Source organism: Monodon monoceros, unplaced genomic scaffold (assembly GCF_005190385.1).
Source record: "Monodon monoceros isolate NGI ecotype Baffin Bay Population unplaced genomic scaffold, NGI_Narwhal_1 Super_Scaffold_9, whole genome shotgun sequence".
NCBI lineage: Eukaryota > Metazoa > Chordata > Mammalia > Artiodactyla > Monodontidae > Monodon > Monodon monoceros.
The window spans coordinates 43,150,177-43,170,073 of NW_021703786.1; the positions used below are offsets into that span (position 1 = coordinate 43,150,177).

Here is a 19,897-nt window from a genome sequence, read left to right on the forward strand (position 1 = left end):
CCAGTGAGCATGGGTTTTCTGTGGAAGGGACTGTGGTTCTAGGATCCTCCTGAGATGAGTTTTCTGTAGCACCTTCCCTATGACTCCTGGTGCGGTGCTGATAGGGAGGTACCCTCTGAGGGATGCTAGACTGAACTGCTCCTTTCAGAATGAGTGGTGGGCTTCCCTATCCTACCCACGTCTTAGACCCTCTGCCAGGCAATGTAGAGACTCCATGACTTGCGATCCAGGATCACGAAACTGTATCTGAGAATGCCTTCCTTGCTTTATCCTCTTTAAGGTGCCCTCTCTCAAGAGGCAGCTGAAGAGTCCCCAAGGAAAGAGACTATCCCAAGGGCTGAGGTTCCCCTCCAAGCCCAAATCGGTTTCCTTTCTTTGATTCTTTCCACCTTCTTTTCTAACCCAATACAGATCAGCCCAATGTCCCCTCCTCTGCATTCACCCTACTGCATTCTCTTCTGCCTAAGGGGCTGATTTAGTCGCATCCCGCTCTCACCATCCTTCCATTCTCGTGTGGCCGGATTGATGATGCCAAAGAGTTCATCGCTGGTGACTGCTTTGGGATTGAGGTCAGTCCAGACGGGGCGGCGTTTCATGATCTGGTAGGTCTTGTGCAAGGACCTCAGCACCTGCGACTTTCCAGTTCCCGCGCTGCCCACCACGAACACGGAGTGCCGCACAGCCAGAAGCTCCTCCAGCTGGACCACCTGGGAGACATGGAATTCAGCCAGAGTGACCAGCCTGTCACTCACCCACGTCCCAACTGCTCTTCTGTGAGCCAGACTGGTGTCTGAAGTGAGACCTGAGGTCAACACAGGAAGGGTTACTCTCCCCAAGATGTGATGGGGTCATAAATGTAGGGGCAACATGATTCATTTACTCACTTATTCATCATTCCATCCTATAATTATTAGTCACAACAAAGTGCTAGGGAGTGTGCCTGGTGAGGGAGATTCAGAGATGACTCTCCGCCCTCCATCATCTCACAGTCTGATGGAGAAGCAAGTCATGTTGACAAATTATTATCATGTAAGGTGATAATTGCTATAGCTGATGTATTTATTAAGAGCTATGGGAGAAGACTGGAAGAAACAATTGATTTTGTACAGATAAATGGAACATGAAAGGCTTCACAGAGAAGGGGGCATTTGAACTGGGGCTTCAGGTATGAGTAGGAGTTTGCCAAGAAGATGAACAGGAAGGATATTCCAGGCAGAGGAAACAGCACAAACAAAGGCTTGTGGTGTGACAGAGCATGACATGGTTGGCCAGATAGTTTGATGAGGCTGGAGTCAAGGAGCTCCTTGAGGACGATACAATTGACGGTATCATCACTCTTGTTCTAGTTTGCCTCCAGGCTCACCTTTCTACACTGTTGTACACTTACTGGAATGAAAATCTGATCAAGTCACTGCCATCACATTGTCCCTTCAGTGGTTCTCCATAGTTTTAGTGATGAAATCCCAAATCCCTACACTGGTTTACAAGGCCCTTTTGCAGCTTGGCCCAAAACAGCTTTCAGTGTTTTATCTCTCATCCCTCAGCACACACATACCGGGTAGACAATTTCTTGGAGCTCTTTAATGATTCTCTTTCCTGTGCCTGGGCCTTTAACACACCGTGCCTTCTGTTCAGAAGTGATCCCGTCTCCTGCCTTCTTCTGGCCAGCCCCTACACACCCTGCAGCCTGGGGTAGGTGTCCCATACCTACATCCTGAATCCTAGCACTTACCAATATTGCAATGGTTACTTTTCTGTCTGCCTATTAGATTATCAGCTACTCGAAGGCATGCAGGACAGGACTTTTATTGATATTTCTCTGTTTTCAGTGTCTAGCAGAGAATCTGGCAGAGACCAAGTGCTGAAGAAGTATTTGCTGGAAGTGTGAAGGATGGGGACTTCCCTGGTGACACAGTGGTTAAGAATCTGCCTGCCAATGCAGGGGACACAGGTTCGAGCCCTGGTCCAGGAAGATCCCACATGCCACGGAACAACTAAGCCCATGTGCCACAACTACTGAGCCTGCACTCTAGAGCCCGAGAGCCACAACTACTGAGCCCGCGTGCCTATAGCCCGTGCTCCACAAGAGAAGCCACTGCAATGAGAAGCCTGTGCACCACAACGAAGAGTAGCCCCTGCTCGCTGCAACTAGAGAAGGCCCAGCACAGCAATGAAGACCCAACGCAGCCAAAACCAAGCAAACAGACAAACAAACAAATAAATAAATAATTTTTTTTTTTAATGTGAAGGATGGCTGGAAAGGTTGGATGACCCCTATCAGGAAAGGTCTTGCATGTCACGAGCTAAAACATTTGAACTTTATTGTAGATCAGGTTTCCTCATACTTTATACTATAAATCCTTAATAGCTGAGGAAAGTGAACTGAAGAGGAAATGTGCTAAAATGTTGACAGGACATTTCTGTGGGACAACAGAAAGTTTTTTTCCCAAACATTTTATTTATTCTACATTAAAAAAATTACACTACTATATATAAAACAGATAACCAACAAGGATCTACTGTATAGCACAGGGAACTAAACTCAGTATTTTATAACCACTTATAAGGGAAAAGAATCTGAGAAAGTATATATATATATTCAGATATATGTATCTGAATCACTGTGCTGTACACCTGAAACTAACACGACATTGTAAATCAACTATACTTCAATAAAATAAAAAAAAGTAAAGCAAATTAATTTAAAATGACTCCTATATTTTAAAAAATTTAATTGATAGGAGTGTTAAAAAGAATTCTAGAATGGTACAACAAGGGAATTAGGAGAGTGGTACCACTTATATGAAGAGAGTAATATAAAGGTAGCTGATAAATGGCTCTTTGGGGAAAAAGACAGTTAGCTTCCATTGTGGAAGGATAATTTATTGGGATCCTGAGTTTTGCTTTCCATAGCATCAATATCTTTTTCTCCTCCATCCCAAGCTATTGCTGTTCCTCTGATTCAAACCCCAAAATCACCCAAAGGAGATTCTCAATCCTGGCTCTTGTTTTCAGCTTTCAGGGACTCAGTGCAGGATCTTCCCAGATAAAACTGAGGGAAGTGATCAGGAAGGGTCTCTGAGGAGCTGACATCTAAGCTAACATATGAATGAAAAAGAGTCAGCCATGCGAAGACCAGTAGTAGAGCATTCCAGGTAGAGTGACAGTGAGTGCAAAAGCCTTAAGTTCAGCAGCAAGCTTGGAGGGCTCAGAGAACAGAAAAATAAAAAATTAAAAAAATTAAAAAAGGAAGAGGGAGCAGTATAAGATGAGGTAAGAGAGGTAAGCAGGGGGCAGATATGCAGAAATTGATACTTGGAATTTTATTCTGAGTACAACAGACAGCATTTGGAAGATTTTAAGCATGAAACTGACCTGAGGGTATTGCATTAAAATGGAGGAGGGCGGGGTGGGGGGGGGGGGGCGGAGAACAGGAGAGGTGGTGGCAGTGGATGGTGTTCTGGCTACTGAATGGAGACTGTATTATAAACCTAGGTTGTTGTTGTTTTTTTTCCGTGAACTACTACTGACTGATTCCCTGATATCAGAAAGACTTAAAATTGCTTTCTAGTTCCATCAACTTCTTTTTGTTCAACGGCTGTATTGAGACATAATTCACATACCATAAAATTCACCTTTTTCCAGGGGCTTTTGGCATAGTCACAGGATTATACAACCATCACCACTATCCAATTTTAGAACATTTTCATCAACCCAAAAGGAAAAACCAGACCCATCAGTAGTCACTCCCCATCCCTACCCCTAATTCATCCCTGTGCAGCCCCTGATACACATTCTGCCTCTATAAATTTGACTATTCTGGGCATTTCAGAAAGTGAAATCACCTCTTTCACTTACAGTGTTTTCAAGGCTCATCTATGCTGTAGCATGTACCAGTACTTCATTCCTCCTTACAGCTGAATGAAATTCCATTGCGTAGGTATACCACATTTTGTTTGTCCATTTATCAACTGATGAGTGGGTTACTTCTACTTTGACTGTGATTAATCCATCAACTTTTGACAGTATCTTTTGTAAGGTAAATATATATGTATCTCTATCCTTCCTTTTACCTTTTCTTCTCGTTTCCGTCTCCTATCTTCTGCCAGACACATTATACTCTTACATTGCCATGTTTGATAATATTTACATTCTGTTTCATACTTAGGTTTAGACCTTCTCTATTTTCCATGATTCTAAGAGTTGAAGACAAATAGCGGCTTAGATTTTTACAATTGTAGATATTTTTCACTACAGAAGGAAGCAGTTGCCTGGAATACATCACGTTCTCTGTGGGCCTCATGTCATGACTTGACAGAGGATGTTCTGAACATCAGTTCAAGGTCAAATAGGTACTCTTTTCTTACACTCTATATATTGATCAATATCAGGTTCACACTTACTTTAAAAAAATCCTTTTTCTCTTAGTGTTTTTAATTTTTTTTCTTTGTTAAGACAGACATATGCCTTAGTTCTCATAACCGAGAATTTCAATAAAACACATGAGACATTTCATCTTGTTTATCTATTCTTCCTTTGAATATATCTACTTTTCAGGTCCTTTTCCTTAGAGACCATGGACTTCCTGACTCGATTTGGATTGATTGCTTTCTAGGCCTGCTAACAGCTATAATTCAAGGACTTCCTTTATTTGATTCTGAAATTTTTGAATCCCATGATATTTTTCTTGTTGTTCATCCTGGTTTTGCTATAGTATGTCCTCAAGTAACTTAATCAAATAGGATGCATACATAGTAAAATTTGTAACTCTCTGAAAATATCCTGAATGATAATTTGGTACGTAATTAGTTTTGAGATCATTTCCCCTCAGAACTTTGAGGGAATGGTTTCCTTGTCCTCTACTATCTGATATTGCTGATGAGAGGTTCTGATGTCATCCTGAATTTCATTCCTTCCTGGGTCACCTGTACCACCTTCTCAATCCGTCACCCAGCCAGGAAACTTTTATCTTTTTCTGGTGACCCTTGACTTCTGAAATTCCATTATGACGCGTCTTGGTATAAGTCCATTGAAATCCACTCTGTTCAGTACTGACTGAGCCCATGTAATCTGGACACACGTTTGTCCAGTTCTTCAAGTGCTCTCTTTCTAGAATTCCCATTGGCAACACGTTACGTAACCTAGATAATCCTCTGTGTCACCTTGACTCTCACACTATCTATCTCTCTTTGTGTGTGTATTATATGTATTATACTTTGTTATACACACACACACGCACATATATATATAGTTTCATCCTGGGAGATTTCCTTGGCTTTACCTTCCAATCCTCGCATTGAATTGTGTGTGTTATCAGTGATTCAATTTTACATTTCAAAGAGCTCTTTGCAATTCTCCAATAGTTCTTTTAATTTTTTGATAGCATCTCATTCTTGTTTTATGGATCTCGCTTTCTTTATTTTCGTTAAGGATACTAATTAGGGCTTTAAAACGTTCTCTTCCTAACTTCCCCTGGAGTCAGTTGCTGCGTGTGTATGTGCGTTTGTGTGGGTGTCTGTCGGTCTGTCTGTCTGTTGTGTTGTTGATTGCCTCCAGTATCTGGTGAGCCTCAGGTTTAAACGGAGAGCTGCACTGTGTTTTCTAGGAGGCTGGGGTGGGTGCTGTCTGCGGCTTGATATGCGGGTCTCCTTCCAGGCAGGGAGGACTGAGAGGGAGGTCTGTGCTCCCAGTCAGATCTTGGCCTTTGTCTTTATTCTTCTACTTGTGGGTGAGTGAGCAGGTGCTGGCCTTCAGGCCGAGGAGCCCAAACAGAATGTATGGGCTTCAAACTCTTAGAGCAGTCATAGTTTCCCTCCTAAAGAGTTTATTAAATTCCCTTAGACCTTTCTTTTCGGCTGCAGTTACATGCTTGGCTGTGCATGGTCCGCATTCTTGGGAACCTGGGCCTAGAAGGCAGAGCTGGGGGAGAGTGTGGAGAGCTAAGTGGTACAATGATTGGGTAAACAGACTTAATGCCCTCCCCCACCGGCTTAAGGCGCCCCCCGTCCCCGTGTTCTCAGTCCTCTTCCCCACTCCTGCCCTCCTTCACTGCCTAGTCCAAGCCCTGAGCTTCTCCAGGGTTCTGCTTGGCAGACTGGCCGCCTCCTGGCTCCTCTTCCCCTGAAGCCCTTTCTAAGCATATTTGAGCCTGCAGCCCCCCTGCTCTGTTTGATCTGTCAACCTGCTTTCATCCTCTTCCCATCTTTCCAGAAATCTATTCTTATATCCCCTTCCCAGTTTTCACACTTCTATGGGCTTATTCCTTTTTTTTTTTAAGTTATATTATCACTTTTAAAAGATTGCAGGATGCCTTCTCAAACCAGAGCTTCCCTAGAGGTTTTTGATGAAGTAACTTTAAAAAGTTCAAGTGTGCTGTGCTATACAGCAGAGATTAGACAATATTGTAAATCAACTATATTTCAAAGAAAACAGTTCAAGTGGACAGTGTAAATGAAAAGTCAGTAGAAAACATCATCTACTGCAAGAACCTTTAGTAGATGGCATCTGTCTTATCAGAGGAGCAGAAAGTGGTTATGAAAAGAAGGGAAGAAAAAGAAGGAAACAATGTGGGGCAACTGACAAATAAATAGAAAGAGTGAGATTCTGAGCAGAAAAAAGTGCAGAAAATGGGGAAGGAGGGTCGTTTGCCTTAGCAGACTCTCAGAGAGGCTGGGAAGATGTGGACTGTCCTGATTCTAAGATGTCAGCCTCAGTGCCTGCATCCTAGGAGCCTCATCGGATTAACTCATCTCTGGGGTGAGGGTGCCCCTCAGGATCAGAGCCTTTCAGAGGAAACCCCTCATCTGGCATCCAAAGCCCTCTATAACACGGCCACCTATTATCTCTCAGGTCCTATTGCTCCCTCCCCCTCCCCCACCCCAATACCTTTTTCTCTAGCCACACTGGACTTCTTGCTGTGGCTTGTACAATCTCTATGTCTCCCCGTCTACCCTCGGCTGACCCTCTTCCCTCTATCTGGGAGGCCTTCCTGCCCATCTCTACCTTTAAAAAGTCTATCTACCAAACTTAAGAGGAGAGAGGTTGGGAGTGGGGATTGCTCCACGGGCAAAACCAATCACAGCTGCAAAGGACCAGGTGATGCTTTGCTCTCTCCTGTAAAATGTAATCTCAGAAATGAAAGCAGACACCAGTTCTGTTTATCTGTAGCCAGAGCTTAATCTCAACCAATGCAAGTACTGTGTGCTAGAAACCCCACCTGGAGTGGAGAAGGAACCAGCACCCAGTCTGTAAGTTCCTCAAGGGGGAGCACTTTCTCTCCTGTGAAGCAGCTTGGTGGCATATCCTGGAGAGGTAACAGTACAGGAAAAAAAAATTCTGCCCTTATCCCTGTATTCCAGGACCCTCTCTTGTGGCACCTGTCACATCCTCCCTCCAGGTTTAGTTATTTGTGTGCAGGCACTTCTACTGTAACAACATCGATACATCCTAAAAATGTTACCTTCTGCAAACAGACTCATGGAAAAACAAGATTGCGCAGACCACTCAAAATGTACAGAATGTTGTATCCAAAGCCCTCAAAGCTCAACAATGCATCCTAATCCCAATAAAAACACTAGCACAGTGAAGTCACTAGAGAGCATTTGCAACCTACCTCATGTCCGTTTATCCTCTGAAACCTTAAATCTGGGGGCCTGTGCTTCTTTTTTCAAGAGGTAGATCATGGGTGTATGGATTTCTAATAAAGAACTAAAGATCGGATGTAGATGGAGCCTTCTTCACTAATCCACTGTTTTAATACATGAGGAAGTGACTTCACCCACCCTAAGCCTCCCCAGAAAACAGCACGAACCTCCGTGGTTCCTACAGCCATGAGACTAGCTATACTTGCACTAAAGTTTCAGGTTTTCTTTCTTAAAGTCTATGTCTATTGCTAAATGTATTCATTTTCTATGGCTGTAACAAATTACTGCAGACTTAATGTCTTAAAATGACAGAAATTTATTAGCTTACAGTTTGGGTTGTCAGAAGTCTTAACTGTGCTCAAATCAAGGTGTTGAGGGCTGATTCCTTCTGAAAGCTGTGTGTGTGTGTGTTGGTGGGGGTTGGTTCTCTTGCCTTTTCTAGCATCTAGGGGCTGCCCACACTCCCTGGCTCATGGCCCCGTCCTCCACCCTCAAAACCAGCAGTGGCTGGTTGAGTCTTCCTCCGTGGGGTCACTGACACTCTCTGTCTCCCTCTTTCACTTAGAAAGACCGTCGTGATTATACTGGGCCACCTGGATAAACCCGGATCATCTCCCCACAGCCTGGTCAGCTGATCAGCAACCTTAACGCCCTCTGTGACCTTAATCCCCCCTTGCCACGTAATGTAACACGTTCACAAATTCTGGGGATTAGGTTGTGGACATCTTTGGTGGGGTAGGGGGAGGAATTATTCTATCTACCACCCTCAGGTTTTTCTTTAATTGTGTAAAGCCTGTCCCTGATCACTTCAAAGCATTTTCAAGATCAGAAAAATGCATAAGAACCAACACAGCTTCCACTTTACCTGACTGTCATTCCTGTATAGTGGTGCATGAAGTAATTCACATGAAAGGAACACGTGCTATAGCAAAGCCTGTGTCTCATTCCTCCCATGAGAATGTGAACCCCCTGACGGTAGGGGCTTTGTCCTTCTTTTGCATTCCTCACCGCACATTCCACACTGTGGATGTGCCAATAAAGAGCTACTGAGATGAACTGAGTTATTGCAAAGTCGATAAGTATCTGTACCTCTAAAGCTACACTTTGGATTAAGGATGAAGTATAATCCACTGTCCAAGAAAAGAATTAAGAGACAAAAAAATGTTGGGAGGGAAAACCCTGTACCTTGAGCACAAAGTTGTCCTCAGCCTGCAGCTTCAGCTCCACCACAGCCTTCCTAACCAAAGCTTCGAAGTTGAGGTCTCTCCTCCGAGGGACATTCAGGGCAGGAAACAGGTCCCCGATCAGGCCCATGAACACGGGTATGTCGTCTGTCACAATCTTGGGGATGTTGAAGTCTCGCAGGGAGCGCATCAGGACCTGGTCCTCGGGCCGGTCAGGATCTCCTCGCTTCAGGGATCCCGCCACCACCAGCACAGACTTGATGGCCCTCAGGCCCCAGTCATAGTGATCCTGCGGGAAGGCAGCAGGGTTAGACGAGAGCTGCTGGGATGCACAACCCCACGGGCTCGGGCTAGTGTCCCCAGGATTAGATAGCACACCAGTACTAGGTCACTTTTGAGGCCAAGGCAGAGGCAAAGGAAAAGATTAACGACATAGTAGATCATGATCCAGGATCCTAGTTCCTGGTCTGACATTAGTCACTTTTCTGGCTGTTATGATGACAGAGCAGACACAGAGCATATGGGGGGCTGGGGGTCAGGGAGGTTAAACAGACCGCTTCCAAACCTATCTGGCTACTCCTTGAACATTCAGAGGGTGGAAGGGTTGTCAAGGAGGGAGATGTGTTAGTTCTCAGAGGTGGCCGAAGGTGAGCGTACTTGCCTCAAAGAGGCCTTCAAACTCTGAGAAAAGGAGAAAAAAAAAAGTTCCTTAAAATTTTTGTCAAAGGAGGCACCCAGAGGTCACAGGTTCTGAGTGTAGGCTCGTGGGATGGTGGAGCACACTGCTGACACCAGGGCTGGGAGTGGAGTGGTGAGGAAGGGGTGGAGCGTGCGGTCCAGAGCACAGACTCTGAGCTCAGACAGACCTCCGTTCAAGTCCCAGCTCTGCTACTTGCTTCACAGCAGGTTGTTATTTAATTAGAGCTGTGATGCTTGCTACAGAGGACAATTCAGTGTGCAAGGAACGCAGAAACATAAAACTGACTCAGGACCCCACTCCTGAGGCTGGGGACAACCCGTTCCTTCCGGCCTTGACTGCACTTCCTCCTCATCTGGGCTTGACTGGATCCCAGGTCTTCCTTTTCTTTCAACTTTTTATTTATTTATTTATTTATTTTTGGCTGTGTTGGGTCTTCGTTGCTGCACTCGGGCTTTCTCTAGTTGCGGCGAGCAGGGGCTACTCTTCATGGCAGTGCGCGGGCTTCTAATTGTGGTGGCTTCTCTTGTTGCAGGGCACGGGCTCTAGGCGCACAGGCTTCAGTAGTTGTGGCACGCGGGCTCAGTAGTTGTGGCTCTGGGGCTCTAGAGCACAGGCTCAGTAGTTGAGGCTCACGGGCTCTAGAGTGCAGGCTCAGCAGTTGTGGTGCACAGGCTTAGCTGCTTCATGGCATGTGGGATCTTCTCGGACCAGGGCTTGAACCCGTGTCCCCTGTATTGGCAGGCAGATTCTTAACCACTGTGCCACCAGGGAAGTCCCCTCAGGCCTTCCTTGATATTGTTTCTTCAGGGAAGTCTGATCCTTAGCCCAGGCGCAGCCACCGTGTCCTTCGCCTTCATCATACACTGAACTGAAAGAGCAGCGCAGGTGCAGGAGCACACCCCGGGGAGGGCTGTGACCTGGCGCCTCGGAAGAGGCAGGAGACAGGGCCGCACGTGGTCTTTTGCAGACAGTGATAAGGACGCTGGTCTTTATCCTAAGTACAATGAGTACCATTTTTAAATGACCCCTCCAGCTGGTGGCTAAAGAATAGACATGAAGGACTAGAGTAGAGGTAGAGAAACTAGCAGAGAGGAACTTCCAAGCAAGAGACATGGGTGCTTGCAACAAAAGTGGTAGAAAGAAAGAAGTATTTGAGAAATATCCACAGGGTAGAAAGAACAGCCATTCATTCATGATTAAATGTGGGGCTGAGGAAGAGGAAGGTGTCAAGGATAACTCCAGGCTTCCAGAATCAGCAAGTGAGTAAGCGATTGTTCTCCTGAAGCCCTGAATGCAGCAGTGGGCCTGCGGTGGAGCTGGCAGGACCTCTGGCTTTAGATACTGAGCTGGAGGTGCATTTTAGACAACCAGGGGACCTGTGGCATAGACCACTGATATACAGGCTTTGAGTTCAACAGAGAAGTCTGGGATCGAGACGGGAACGTGAGTCACTGGGCTGAAGCCACTGGTGGCTGAGAACCGACAGAGAGGATGCAGTGAGCCAGGGCCTGGGAAGTGTTGAGAAAACAGGGGAGGTGGCTTCTTTTTTTTTTTTTTTTTTCCTAAATCCATTTTGGACAGGTTTCACAGGACTGAGAGAGCTCACTTTGTGGCAGCAAAGGTGATCCAAGTAAACACCTGAAAGGAAAGAGAAACTCATTGGGAACGCCCAGGAAGCTTGATTGGCTGTCCGTGACACCAAGAAATTCTCCATCTAAGGCATAAACCTTGGAGGCTCTGGGTCATGTTAAGGTCTCTTCTGGAAGGGGGCCGGCCCTGGGCAGAAGCCACACTTAAGGAGCAGCAGCAATGAGCAGCGCGGTGCTGCTTAATGCCTGACTCTCTCTCCCCCACCTTCCTCCCATCTCTCATTCCTTCAGGTACAGACCACTCCCTCCAAGGGCTTTCATTCGCCACTGCAATGTTTCTCATGGGACACTGGTGATCTATGAGGTGCTGCTAAGTATTCTACTAAAAAGGGAGTTCTGTGCCCAAATCGTTGTTTTTTTTAATGCTGGGCTAAGAAAATGAACATGAATCTTTATTATAGATGTTTCTAGAGCGTGTAATATGCTTATGGGCACAGTGACTCTCTATGAGAAGGTTCTAATGTTTCCCTAACACACTGGCTCCAGAACCCGTCCAGAGCTGGGACAATCACATGCAACTGGTCGCCTGGTCTAACCAGGGATTGTACCTGTTTAGAGAGAAGCTCTTTGCACAACTTGTAAAGGGTGATGAACTTCCTGGCTAGTAACCGTGCTTCAATGAATCCTTCTGCCACAAGCATGATTTCACAGATCAACTCAAAGTCTGGAACGACCATCGCGCAAGGCCTGTGTAAGGGAGACAGAGGGCTGAGACAGTCCCAACCACAGTGGAGGGGAGCTTGTAAGACAAGAGACACTGGCTGAGATCACGGACGGAGGCATGTGTGAGTGTGAAAACTGAGACCTTAGCAATTATTTCACTGAAGACTTTCAATGTTAAGATGAGTTAGTAAGGATAAAGGGAGTAAACTCTCTTGCTCAAGGTGATGGATGATGTGAGCAGATGGGGACAGAGGTGGGGCTACAATGCAAGTCTTGTAACTTGGGTCCAGTGTGCCTTATACAAGGCACAGATTAGTAAAGCCTCAGTAATTAGAAGATTACCAATTAGTGATCTTCTATCATAGATCAGGGGCTAAGGTTGAGGAATAGAGTCTCTCTTGTTATCTGCAAGAAAATGAGAATCTATTTCTCCTCCTCAAAACTTGTCTCCTCCAAGTCTAGATGATCAAACTTATTCTATGCTTATTTGCATACAAATGTCAGTACGTAATTCTGAGGTCTGAAGTAGGCACCTATGAACCCCACTTTGCCACAAAATGGCAAATATGAGAATATAGAAGGGGATTTTTGTCTATATATAAGGATTTATTGTGATTTTTTTCCCCTCTAGGTCTAGAAACATTTTATTTTAAAATTAGTTAATTTTAAAATTAATTCATTAGGTATGTGATAGGAGACTAAAGTTGTTACGTTTCTTTAATTGCATTTTCCCTACACTGATATAAAATTTTCAAAAACATATCATTCAAGTACATTTTCCCCTTATATTATATTAAATTAGATTCAAATTCAAAGGAGCAAGCAAATACTTAGATTCTCAAAATTAATTTGTAACCTAAAATAAGGTTAAATATGCATCCGTACAACAGAGTGCAATGCAGCTGTGAAAAATAATGCTGTAGAAGAAAAACTATTTAATGACACAGGAAAACATTAATTAATGAAGGCAGGGTACTAAACTCTATAGAGTCTGATCCCAAGTTTGGAAAAGAAATACTCTGCCCCCACAATACTGGAAGGCAGGTGGCAAGGGGTCACACTGACTTTCTCTGGATCATAGGACTGGGGTGGGCAGAGCAGAGTCTGGAATCAGACTGCCTAGGTTCAAACTCTAGTTCTGCTGCTTACTAATTGGGTTACTAGCTAACCTTAGTAACTATGGTTACCACCCTCGGAAATCTGCTGAATCTGTTTTCTCACAGTTCAAAGGGGGGTCCTAATAGTATCTACCTCATAGGGTTTTTGTGAGAGTTAAATGTGAAAGTAGATGTTTGTACTTATTATTTTTACAAGTACTTTTCTGTTTTTCCCCCAAATTTTCTTCTATGGGTATATGTTCCCTTTAAATTCAGGGGAAAAAATGTGAGGAATAATTCTTATCAGGGTGATAACCCCTGTCCAGTATTGTTCATAGCACACAGTTTACCTAATAAATACTTTGCATAAGCAAATAGTGATCAGTATAGTACTCTGTGGCACCAGTTCCCACAGCCTGCTGGCATTCTTGGTTAAGGTGGGGACCTGCCTGAAGGAGGAGGTACCGCCCCACCCCTGGAGCAGTGAAAGTGAGGGACTGAAGGACACAGGGAGCTTTCCAGTGGCCTCCTGGGCCTCTGTGTCTGCAACAGAGAGCGCTGGGTGTCAGTCCAAAGACGAGACAGACAGCTTTGTTTTCGCTCTCACAGCCTCCCTCTCAGGTACCAGTTCAGTAGACAATCAGAAGCCATGAAGGATCTTTCAGCTTTCTCTTTGTTGGGCTGACTTCTCTTTTCTGAAAAAAGAATGAAGACTCCAGCCCCTGCTAGGAAATGCTTTTGTGTTTTCTTATCTCAATAAAGAAGATTTAAAAGCGTGGCAATATCCACTGGTGGCAAAGGTAAAATAAAAGAGGTGCTATCATGTGTCACCTGTGAGACGGTCATTCAGCACAGCTCTTTGTAGAAAGCAATTCAGTAATGTGTATCAAGAGCCTTAAAAAAGTTCCTCCCTGTTAATTCAGTGATTCCATTCCTGGGAAGCTAGCCAAAGAAAATAATCATGCATACAAAAAAAAATACTTATGTATATTATACCATGATGAATAAATTTATTTTAACTGTTACATTTAACTACTGTGGACTAGTTAACTACATTGTGAACCATGCATTTGATAGAATAAAATGCAGTCATGAAATGAGATTTCTTAAGAATATCTAACAGAAGAAGAAACCATTTATGATAGGATTATGATAGACTATGAAATGAAAATACAAAACTGTGTGTAGACCACACACGTAGACTACAAATGCATGACTTTATATGCCTGTAAAGAAAAGAACACAATTAAGCAAAAAATAATTTTACTGGTGATGGCATTAAACGTGGTTTTGTAAAATCTACCTTTGTATACGTTCCACATTTCTTTTAATGTATATGTCATACATTTTCAGTGGAAAAAATAAAAGAAGCTTCTCTCTGGGGCCCTTGCACGGGGCAGAGCAGACACTCACCTGAACAGAGCCTTGAGGTTTTCTGGCAGCTCCGTGCGGCCGGCGTAGCCTGGGTTCATGGTGATGAAGATGCCCACAGAAGGGTTCAGGCTAATCTCCTCTCCAAGGAAGTTGAACCGCTGCTTCTTATCTCGAATTGCATCTTGAATGCTTTTTACCTGGTGAACAAGTCATCGGAAAATGCTCCCTCTGCGTACCAGCGGCGGAGCGGTAGCTAAGGCTGGGACGCTGTGGTCACACAACACAAACACTTGCTCTGGGCCCCCCTTCATGGAAGGACAGGACTGGTGACTGAGCCCTGGGCTCTTTACCGATGGGCACTGGGTGCATGTCCAAAAGAAATCTGGCCACCCGTATCCCCATATCCACGCTTATTACATGGTGCCTAAGAGGTTGGGGGTGAACAGCAAACAACCCTGACTGCCAGTCCTGTCCACACTGACCGCTGTCTTGAGCATTGTTCTGTATTATGTTATGTGATCCTCACCAGGATGCTCTGAGCGCGGGCTCTTTAGTACCATCATCCCAAGAGGTAGAGTAGTTTGCTGAGCCCTACACAGCTGCTAAGTGCTGGCGTCTGCATCTGAATCCAGGCATGTGGATTCTGGAGCCTGGGCTCTTAGCTGCTACATGGTGGAGAGAACGCTAGGACCTACCCCCTAGGCTTGTTCTAGGAGTAAATGAAATAAAGTCCGCAAGGAGTTTAGCACACAGAAAACCCTCAAAAGTAGCAGCTAACATGGGCACTCTTGATGTGACCGCCGCCATCACTGCAGTGTGTCCTCATCTGGATCTAACCCTCTCGGCTACCCCTCCGTCTACATCTCTGGAACGAACCTGGAAAACACAGGCGACTCCCATAGGGATGGAGGGTATGGTGAGGAGCGGGGGACAAAGCAAAGGGAGGGTGGGCCAGATTCCCAGGGGCTATGCGTGCCTTTCTAAAGAGATTAGACTTTTCCTTAAACATGGTCTGGAGCCGGAGGGGATTTAATAAGCTGAAGGTGGACCTAGTTAGATCTAGATTCTAGATCATACTTATAGCAGTGGAAGAAGAGACAGAAATGAACATCTGGTGCTTTAGAAAAGCGTGTGTGATAATGATCAGCAAAAGAAGAAGGGAAGACAAAAGGGGCTCACTTGTCCAGCCAGGCCTGGAATGTCTCTGAGTATTTCTAGCCTCTCAGGGCTCTTGAGAGCAAAGCTGGGAAGCTGGGGCCGGGGCAAAGGTCTGAATGAGGCTCCATGCATATCAGCTGTGATCAGGGTGTTTAGAATAGTCAGGGGTTCCGTGGAGTTGGGCTGCAGGGATATGTGTGTGTGCGTGTGTGTGTGTGTGAGTGAGAGGGACAGAGACAGAGACAGAAAGACAGAGAGAGAGAGAGAGAGAGAAGCACAGAGAAAAACAGCTGGAGTGTATGTAAGAGAGAAGGAGAGAGGAACAGTTGGATCTTAAACAAGAGAGAGACAGAGAGACAGCTGGACCACGTATCAGAGAGAGATAGAGACAGAGAGAGACAGAGATACAGAGAAGGAGAGGGAGGGAGAGAGAGAGAGCTGGACCATAAACAAAAGAAAGAGAGAGACAGACAGAGACAGAGAGAATTAAAGCTGGAACACTTATAAAGAGAGAGACAGAAACAGAGAGACAGCTGGACCAGAGAGACAGCCACACAGCCAGACAGAGAGAGAGAGAAGGAGAGAGAGAGGAAGAGAGCCTGAAGGCCGCTGGGCCATCCACCGCAGGCGAGGCTCTCTCCAGTGCCCGGAAGGGCGGTATCTGCCAGAGCGCCCGGCGGGTCCACAGCTGGGATTCCGCTGCTTTCCCAAGTGAAGCTCTGATGACAGAACGCGTCTGAGCTCACAGCAGTTAGCTGGAGGCTGAAACGTCTTTTCCACGCACAGCATGTCAGTGCGTCCTGGCAGAGGCAGCCTCCAGCACCCAGCACGCTGGCCAAACAGCTTGGGCTCTGCTGGTTCCCGTGGCACTCGTAGCACTGCTGGGCCATGGGGCCTCTCGCCACCCTCATCACCCCGCGAGGCCTGCGAGTGGGGAAGGCTGGGGTCTCTCCTTCCGCCCCGGTCCTGCCACCTGTAAAATACACAGAGCTCTCTCCTTGTGGCGGAGTAGGGAAGGGACTTTCATTACTACTTGCAAATGGCTCTGACACCTTTGGGCTAAGGCCAGAGCCCGGGGCCTTTTCTGCCACGCACTCTGACTCAGCACTCTCTCCTGCACCCCGAGGCCCAGACACCTCACGCTCAGTGAGAATCTGTGAGGCACTGTAGGGCTTGCAGCATCTGTGCTTTTGTGTAAAATTCCGCGGGGGCTCTTGAGGGAGAGTGTTGGACAGACTCGAGGAGGCAGTTAAGGTTGGAGCCTCACTGCTGAGAGCAGCCTCTGATGGCCCGGCTCATGCAGGACAGGAGGCCATCTGCCCGGCATTTCCTTGCTGCCTTAAAAGCAGCTGAGGTCCACAGAACAAGCCACTGGACTGTAACAGTGCCCAGGGTCCAGGGGGCCTGGTAAAGTCCAGAGGTCCTTCAGGAGGCGGTGGGGTGGGGGGTGGGTAGAAGCTGGTGAACCAGGATCATACGGATTAAACTGCAGCCCAGCCAAGTGGAGGTGTACCCACAGGTAGGTACGGACTGTGTCTAAGGTGCCAGGTACACTCCTCACTCGTGGGGGTCCGTTTCCCCACTAGAGACTCATCACTTTGGCCACGGGGAACAATAGCGGAATAATAACTGCCATTTACTGAGCACTTAGTATGTACCAAGGGCTCTTCTGACAATTTTATATGAATTAACCCATTCAGTCCTTTCAACAGCTGTATGAGACGGGTGGATGCTCATTTCATAGATGGGGAAACTGAGGCTGAAGGCAGTGAAGACTGTGCTACAGTCCTGGAAGATGCAGGCGTTAGGGGAGGCATGAGGGAACTCTATACTATTTTGCAACTTTTCTGTAATTGGTTTTCTATGATTTCCTACAATTCTAAAATAAATTCAAAATAAAAAGTTAAAAGAAAAATGAAACTTGCTAGATGTCCAACAGTTGGTAAGTGGGGCAACCTGCGTTAAAATCGGGCAGTCTGGGGCCAAAGCATATACTTTTAGCCACTTCCCCACAAGGCCTTCTACCAGTAGGAACACTGCCAGCCACACACAGCTCCTCATCTAATATATACCATTTCAGAGAAATTTGTTTTGCTCTGAAAATAATCATGTTTGTTACAATTTAGAGACATAGGTTTCCATGAAATAAAAAAGGTGCTTTCTCCACCCCTTAAGAAAACAAGCAAAAATGGAGAGCTATGTAGAAACCAGCGTCCTCTACTGGGGGTGATTTTGCACCTGCCCTCCCCAGGGGACATTTGGCCACATATGGAGACATGTTTGTTGTCGCAACTAGGGGGGAGGTTGCTGCTTGCATCTAGTGGGTAGAGGCCAGGGATGTAGCTAAACATCCTGAAACGCACAAGACAGATCCTTGCAACAAAGAATTTTCAGGCCCAAGACAGCCTTAGTGCCTAAGCTGAGAAAACCATGATCTGGACCAAACATTTTACCAATGAGGAAACTGAGGCCAAGAAGATATAAGTGACTTGTCCACCATTCCACACCTGTGTCCCTGGGTCCTACCAAATTCGCATGCACATTCTTGGCCCCAGCCCAGACTGACCAAGTCAGAAATTCTGGTGGTGTGGTCCAACAAAGCATCTTTTAATAAGCCCTCCGGGTGATTCTGATGCATGCTGAAGTCCAAGAACCACTGCAGTCCAGTCAGTTCTTCGATTTCTACTCGTACTTGCTTCTGCCCAGGTGTCTCCATTCACACCTGCAGACTGACCCCCCTCCACCTCTCAAGGAGCCTGAGTCCTCTGATCCTTCTGCCCCACCTGCCATGGAGAGGACATGTCCCTGCAGCCCACTCACCTGGACCAGCCAGGCTTGATCCTGTGGGTCTTGGTGTGAACCCAAGCTCCACGGTCCTCAAGCATTTTCTCTTTACTTCACAGTCTCCCTCTCAACTCTGGTTCTCAATGTTTGCTGAACATGAGAACCATGCAGGAAGGTTTTTTTTGAACTTTGATGCCTAGGTCCTGACCCAGACCAATGAAATCAAAATCTTTGGGGTGGAGACTGTGCATTTGTGCACTGCTATTTTTCAGAATTGCCAGGCAATTCTAACGTGCAATTAGGGTGGAGAATACCGCACCCAGGGCAGCTTGCCTCCAACTTCATGGTGCCTATGACCCACTGGGCGTCTTGTGAAAATGCAGATTCTGTTACAGCAGGTCTGTGGTGGGTTTGAGAGTCTGCGTTTCTAATAGGTGCCCAGGGGATGCTGATGCTGCTGGTCCGCCGCTGGAGCAGCACGGGGCTAGCTGCCACCACCCGACCCGGCAACCTCCACTGTCCATTCTCAGGAGGGGCCTTGCCCCGGGACCACAATGCCCCATTCCAATTCATGACCCTCCACTGCCTCTTGACTAGATGGGCTCACTTTCTTTCAGTTTCTACAGGCTTTAACTGCACCTCTTGAATGGAACTTCCTTCCTGCCTTATATTTTAGATGCATGTGTAGGTCTTACTTCTCTATATTGCAGCCCAGCTCTGACATCAAATGATCAGTCCTGCTATCTACACAAGCCATGTGTGCTTGTCTGACCACAGTGGCTTGACTGGATATCTTAAGAATGACATCTTTCCCTCCAAAGACTGGAAGTTGGTGATCACAGATGGTTCTGCCCCTATACCCTCCCACCCAGGTAGGGCCTTGCATCAGACACACTGGTGAAGAATCAAAGTCATCCTATCTTACCCGCAGGTGATAAATTTTAAGGAGGTCATCGGCTAGCCCTAGGCTATGCTCCTCCTCTCAGCTTTTTCTCCACACCCCTCTACGTTGCCCGCCTACATTCTAGGGAAGTGGCCCATTCATTCTGTGGTCCCCTGGGGTCATTCTCTTCTCCAGCCTTTGCCCGCAAATGCCGTGCATTATTAAAAGCCTGCCTGGCCACTCCATGCTTCTCTCCGCAGTGGCAGATTACAGTCTGCTGCCCTCAGGAGGTACAAACCACTCATCACTTTGAACATTTAAAAAAATATTTCTATGTTTTTATCTTAGACCTTAAACCCCTATATAAAGGGTGTTACATGGGAGTTCCCTTGGCTCTGAGAGGCTAGCATTTGTTCAGTTCCTTGAGAACTTGGAACACTGCTATGATGGGCTCCCGAGTCCCTGCTGGCTGCTCTGCTGCTTCTAGCCACTTGCTGCCCCAGCCCAGCCCACTGCCAGGGCTCGTACCTGTGGAAGGGACAAAGTGACAGGGATGCCTGACCAGGCAGTGTGGAGGGGGACCAGGGGCTGGAGGTACAGAGTAGTGGCACATGTCCCCTGGCCCAGATAACCCAAGGCCTAGGGAGCTGATTGCAATAGTAGTGGCAAAATTCCCCCAAAAAGTATGTAGTAACTTATACGTTTTAAAAATAACAGAGTAATTGTTCTTGGAATTGCCACAGTTTTCCCAATTGGATATGC

At 46.2% G+C, this 19,897-nt stretch overlaps 1 protein-coding gene across 1 annotated transcript in view; it reads right to left on the reverse strand.

The window, feature by feature from the left end:
* Positions 1–19,897, reverse strand: part of DNAH9 (dynein axonemal heavy chain 9) — a 301,339-nt gene that overhangs the window by 164,764 nt on the left and 116,678 nt on the right. Inside the window, exons 29-32 of the mRNA XM_029211821.1 lie at positions 14,350–14,507; positions 11,725–11,863; positions 8,829–9,116; positions 497–707 (exon numbers count right to left, since the gene is read on the reverse strand). Coding sequence (XP_029067654.1) covers positions 497–707; positions 8,829–9,116; positions 11,725–11,863; positions 14,350–14,507 — 796 coding nt within the window. The remainder of the gene's footprint in view (positions 1–496; positions 708–8,828; positions 9,117–11,724; positions 11,864–14,349; positions 14,508–19,897) is intronic.